Source organism: Pyrgilauda ruficollis, unplaced genomic scaffold (genome assembly GCF_017590135.1).
Source record: "Pyrgilauda ruficollis isolate IOZ18807 unplaced genomic scaffold, ASM1759013v1 scaffold15, whole genome shotgun sequence".
NCBI lineage: Eukaryota > Metazoa > Chordata > Aves > Passeriformes > Passeridae > Pyrgilauda > Pyrgilauda ruficollis.
The window spans coordinates 13,232,215-13,238,074 of NW_024513654.1; the positions used below are offsets into that span (position 1 = coordinate 13,232,215).

The 5,860-nt window shown below is 55.1% G+C and overlaps 1 protein-coding gene across 1 annotated transcript; it reads right to left on the reverse strand.

The window, feature by feature from the left end:
- Positions 1-271: 271 nt before the first annotated feature.
- On the reverse strand, positions 272-4,482 carry NPM3 (nucleophosmin/nucleoplasmin 3). Its single transcript, XM_041461260.1, has 6 exons — positions 4,338-4,482; positions 2,667-2,752; positions 1,848-1,967; positions 1,514-1,607; positions 976-1,099; positions 272-860 (listed from the first exon to the last, which is right to left on the reverse strand). The coding sequence occupies exons 1-5, from the start codon at positions 4,378-4,380 to the stop codon at positions 1,008-1,010; spliced, it is 435 nt and encodes a 144-aa protein (XP_041317194.1). The 5' UTR covers positions 4,381-4,482; the 3' UTR covers positions 272-860; positions 976-1,007.
- Positions 4,483-5,860: the final 1,378 nt, after the last annotated feature.

Consider the following 5,860-nt stretch of genomic DNA (forward strand, 5'->3'; position numbering starts at 1 on the left):
AGGAACACATCCTGTGTCTCAGGCAAGGAGGACTGGGACAGGCATTGACACATGGGCCAAGAATGCAAGACTGATTGCAGAGAAACTGCCAGAGAAACATTTAAGGGCAGAACCAGCCACCACAGGTGAGAAATGGCACCTAGCTGAAGTGCAGAAAGGATCAAACCCTCTCCAGGTACCCAGGCGTGGGGGGACACAACTCCTCAGCAAAGGTCACAGCTGAAACTTGCCCCACTGAAGTGTGCATGGGAAGAACCTGCCAGCCAGCAGGGACCTTTCTTCAGACCTGATGCCTGAGAGATCTTTATTGAGTGTAAGAACAGTTCTTTACAATGCAGATTGACCCAGAACCTCCCCCAAATCAGAAAATCCCACCCCACCATAACTGCAGCTGAGAACAGAGCATGGGCCCCACTTTCAACACTTCCAACTATATAAAAACCACCAAACTGTGAGTAAGCAAAAGCAAACACATTAGAATCAGTGAAAGTGCCTGTCCCACACTGGCTTTACACCATCTGCTGGAGAAGGGGCCAGGACTGAGTATTTCACAGCCAGGGAAAGGGGGTGCACAGAGCAGAGGTCCAGGACAGCAAAAAGGCACAGGGTAAGGATCACCTCCTCCATCCCCAACTCCCAGAACAGGGATCAGGGATACACCAGCAGCATCCATCCAGTTTTGGGATCACCCTCCCAGGGCTGTGTGAAAGGAAACACCTCAGTGCTGGGAGCAGCCCCTGCTCCCCAAAAAGTTAAAACAGCATTAAAAAAAAAAAAAAAAAAAAAGCAGCAAATGTTGAGGTCCTGGCAACAGGTATCCAAAGTAAAAACCATCCAGGGAGAGAAGTCCCAGTGAGTACCTAGGGGAAGAACCAGGTTGAGATCAGCAGACTTCAGCAGCACATTCCACCCACTCTTGCCACACCAGTATCACAGCCACCCAGATCCTTGCTCCAAGGCAGCCTGGCCCCTCACCTTGCTTGGAGACAAGTTACTCCTTCCTCCTCCTACTTCTTGGCTGGCATAATAGGAGGAAGGTCCTCCTCATCCTCCTCAGACAAGTCATCGTCCTCCTCAAAGGAAACATCTTCCCTGTGCACTGGGACACACAAGCAGCTGTTACTCACCAATGTACATCTGTGCAAATACAGCTGGCCCACAAGACACCCCAAGAGCAGAGCAGCACAAGGAGCTCTGAAGCAGCTTTCACAGCAGCTAAAAGTGGGAAATAAGCAGCATCCCAGCTGGAGGGAGGTCTCAGAAGGGAATGGTGACAGGCAGACATGAAAAAAGGGGACAGTTAGAGACATCCAGACCCCTTTTTCCATGCAAGGCCTTAGGGAAGGAATCCCTGCACTGAGATGGCCCCTGGGGAACCAGCACAAAGGAGGGACAGCATGCATGCCAGGTAGCACCCAGTGCATCTCCCAGCACCTCCCTGGACATTGCTGACACTGGAGCTCCTTCATACCCCTCACTCCTCCCAAGCTTTTCCCCACCCTTCAGTCCTTACTGATCCTGTGCCAGCCGGCGAGGTGCACTGGGCCAGAGCCCGCTGCCAGGCGAAAGGTCACTGGAGGCTGCAGCTTGAAGTTGTCCAGACTCAGCTGCAAAGAGCAGAGATGGAGCTGAGTTAGGGGCAGAGGCAAAAAGCAGAATATCCTGTAGTTGCCAGTACAGCACCTGGCCCAGTTAAACATGTCCATCTGAGGGCACCTGCAGCCAGGCCAAGGGTACCCAGGGCATTTGCCTGTGAGCTGCAGATCCTAGACCAGGATCCACAAACATCCAGAGCTGTCCTGTTCCCTGCAGCCATCCACCCCTGAGTCTTCAAATCAGCCTCTTACCAAGGGCTGGCACGACAACTTCAGATTGGCCACAGGCACAGCAATCTCTTGGTTCTCATGGTTTCGCCCAACGACTTCCACCACGTTGCACTCGTCCTTGGCACCATCAGTGAGGCAGACCTGGGTGGGAGTGGAGATTGTGAACAAATGCTCTCCCAAGGGACACATCTGGGACAGATGGAGCTCTCCACAGGACAAGTAACCAAAGTAATGCTACCAGCCCAGATGTCATGCAAGTGTGGGGATGCTGCTCCACAAAACAGGGAGAACAATGAAAAACCCAACAGCAATTGTTCCCTGACTGCCCCAGAGAGGGCTCTGTGCCTTTCCCAGCTGCAACAGCTGTTACTGCAGTCACCTAAAGGGATGGCACCTGGACTGCATTTTCAGCTGATCTGATCCATGCTGACAGGTTCTGTGCTCCCAGGATAGAAAACACCCCCAGGAAGAGCCAGGAATGAAGCCCTGCACCTATCTGGGTTTGGGGAGCAACAAGCCAGAGACCCAGCTGGTGTGGATCTGGTGTGAAGCACCAGCAAGGTCAAATATAAGGGAAATTTTTTTTTCTTCACCACCTGCCTGGAGCATTCCCCTACTCAGCAGACTCCTGCCACCACAGGCTTTGCACAAGCACCTCTGTATGATGGATAATTGTGACCACTCTGTGTCGTGCCCTGAGAGCAGCCAGTTCTGGGACCTCAGCCAAGGGATTCCCCTGATCCACCCCAGCCAAGAAAGGAGGATGAGCCTGGAAAAGGGACATAAGGATATGGGGAACTACAGGAGAGAACAAGCACAGTTAATTCACATTTCTCTTACCACAGACAGAGCTAAAATGTGGTCAGAGTTGTCTTCTTCATCCACCTGAAATGTGTAGGATTTGGTACTGGCAGTCAGCTCACAGCCTAGAAGGAGATTAAAAAAGCACTAGCAAGCATTACACAACAGGGCAAAGGGCCCTGAGGGACAGCCCTGGCCAGGCATGCACATGGCATCCTAAAACTCTTTATTTTGTCATGTGAGGAGCAGCATCAGACCAGTGCACTCTGGGCTCCAGGGTCCCAGAAAACCACACACCTGCCTCTGCACCATGCAGGGACAAAACCTGGTGTCCCCAAAGCAGGCTGCCATGAAGCAATACCCATGGGCACCCAAGGCTCCCAAGCACTGGCAGGGCAAGGCTCTTCCTCTCCAGAGAGCAGAACAGTCAGGGCACACCAGTGTGGGAAACAGGAGGGAGCAGACAAAACAGTGACTCTGCTCATGCCATTGCCAGTACAACTTTTTCTTGAATGGGAGTCTGGAAGCAGAGACAGACACAGAGTGCCAGACCTGAATGATGAGGCACAACCCAACAGGAGGATGCCAGGCCAAGCTGCAGGGAGCTGGAGTCCCACAAGAGAAGTTTTGAGCCATATTTTATTACATGCTTCAGACAGTTACAAAAACAAGGGAGATGCATAACTACGTCCTTAGCTCTTAGGACCAGGATTCAGCCGACCAAAGGGAGTGATTAAACTGTCCTGGGTGCGTTTACTTATTGCAGGATGATTCACCAACGTGAGGCTGATCGGAAAAACACAGAGCTGAGCCCTGCATACCAGTGCCGGCACTTCCAAGGGACAGGAATCAGCCTTCACCAGCGCAGCCCGGGGCAGGACCTCTGTTTTCCCACGCTTACATATTAAATTTACCGAGGGGAGGGCCGAACCCCAGGTGCCTAAAAGGCCTGGGGAGCTGCAACTCCGCTCCTCGCCCCGCGCTGCCCTGGCCGCGCTCGCACGAGCAGCGCAGGGCCCCGAGCGGCCCGGCCGAAACCCCTCCCGGAGAGGAGGGACACGGCCCCGGAGAGGAGGGACACGGCCCCGGAGAGGAGGGACACGGCCCCGCCGCCCTGCGACAGGCGCCCGCGGCTCGCTGACGAGGGAGCGCGGGGAATTAACCGGAGGAACGGGAGAGGCCGGCGAGAGCCGCGGCTGCCAACACACCGCCCCATTCATCCCACTCGTCTAAAGCCGCCGGAACACCAAGACGCCACGCGGCTCCCCCCAACCCGCCCCGGGACCCCCAGCATGTGCCTGCCGCCTCCCAAGCCCGGTCGAACACGTGTCTCTCCACACCGTCCTTCCCCCACGGCACTTAATGCCCTCCCTCCACGTGTCTCTCCATACCCACGTGTCTCTCTAACTCTTGCCGCCTTCCCCCCACAATGTCTCTGCTGCCCCCAGGTCTCTCTTTGACACTGCCCCCCGGCTCCTATTGCCCCCACACGCGTCCCTCCCCCCACCACGTGCCTTTCCAGCCTCCACGCCGTCCGCAATACTCACCAGTCTTTCTGCCCCGTCTCTCTCCTGCTCCCCAGCTCTCTATCACCTTCCTAGCTCTCTCTCCTCCCCACACCCCACACCTCTCTAATTCATCTGTGACCCCCCACGCGTCTCTCCCTCCCCGTTGCCCGTGTCCCCGCTCCCCTGGCCCGGGGCCGCTCACCGAAGAGGACGCTGCCGGGAGAGGCGGGCCCGTGCGGCTCCATGAGGCGGCGGCGCTGGGAGCGGCTCTGGCAGCGGGGCGGGCCGTGCAGCGCCGAGCCGAGCCGAGCCGCCCCGCCCCGCCCCGCGCCCGCCCCCGGGGACCGAGCCAAAGGGTCCTGCGGCAGCGCCCCGCCCCATATCTTAATTCGGATATTTCCTGGCCATCCTGGGCCTTCAGCATTTACTGACCCCACCGCCAGCTGTGGAAACGGCACACCGGAAAAATGGCCCTTGCTACCGGCTGCTCACCTATCGCCCTTCTCCTGGGCACCATCCCGGCCCACGGCAGCAGCCGCCCCAGCACTGCGGAGGAGGCACAGGGCACATACAGAGCCAGGAGGCTGAGGGCATAAAGAGGGGTACCGGGGGAACAGGAGGACAAGGATGGAGGGAGGACCACAGCGGGAGGGACCTGTTCATCTCTATCCCTTTAAGCATGGGCAAGAGCAGCGTGACCTGACACTGGGGACTGCGGCACAGGAGGCAACATCCTATTTCAAAATCTTCGGGAAGGAGGAGAGGGCTGGACCAGCCTTTCAAAGCAGAAAGGGAAGCAGTCTGCTGGGTGCTGCTGAGGAGCAGCCAAATTAAAAGCCCACTAACAACGAGCTCACACTGCCTTCTGGGGACAAATCTGGCTCTGCTCCTACCGCAGAGACCTCTGCTAGCCAGCCACTCGCTCTGCTTGAGCTGGAGTAGGTTCAAGGAAAACCTGACTGAAGAGGTTTGAAAAGCTGAGGCAGGTCCCAGAAAGAAGCAAGTGCTAGTGCAGCAATGGTTACACAAGCACACCCATGTGCTTCTCAGCAGCTGCTCTGCGCAGCCACCTGACCCAACCTGACCTGTCTGCAGCCACCACCCTGGAGCCCTGGAGGCAGGAGCATCCATTGCTGCATTATGCTCCCTTAAAGAAAGAGAGTCTGGTGCAACATCAAAGCCCAATCCCTTTTCCCAGGCCCAGATGTGTCGTACAGAGACAAGTCTGTCATAACCTCATGAAATAGGCTTTGAGAAAACATAGTCAACTATGTGCAACACATTACTCATTATAACAGAGAACATTTACTGAAGAAATGTTGGGCCAGAAGAAAAGTTTTCACCTTTTAACTTTCCTGCCTGGTTTGTGTGTTATCCTGTTCTCCACACTGCACAGCTTCTGAACCACACCACCAGTGAGTGCACTTGTACAGCATGTGGACAAACTCTTGTGAAATGACCTTAGGAAAAAGCTGCTTTTCATACTCCTGGCCCATCCCTTTGCTTATTAGCTGTCACTTTAAGCAGAGAGCTACTTGCTTTAGGCATCTCAGTATTTATCTTCCCAAGTGAAATTTTGTGGATGTACAGCTGCCAACATCAAAACCAGGCACGAGTCTCTGACAGTTGATCCCAAGGGCATCAAACACAGTGTGATGTAAAGTACATTGCTGAGCCAGTTCTGGTTCCGGACCAGCTCATACACAAAATACACATTTATTTACA

Bases quoted from the DNA above. Each gene is read 5' to 3' on its own strand.
- NPM3 (XM_041461260.1), bottom strand. From the start codon at position 4,380: ATGGAGCCGCACGGGCCCGCCTCTCCCGGCAGCGTCCTCTTCG. The intron at 1,968-2,666 runs GTAAGAGAAATG...ACTCCCACCCAG, and splicing joins ACATTTTAGCTCTGTCTGTG to GTCTGCCTCACTGATGGTGC. The intron at 1,100-1,513 runs GTAAGGACTGAA...TGTGTGTCCCAG, and splicing joins CGCCGGCTGGCACAGGATCA to TGCACAGGGAAGATGTTTCC.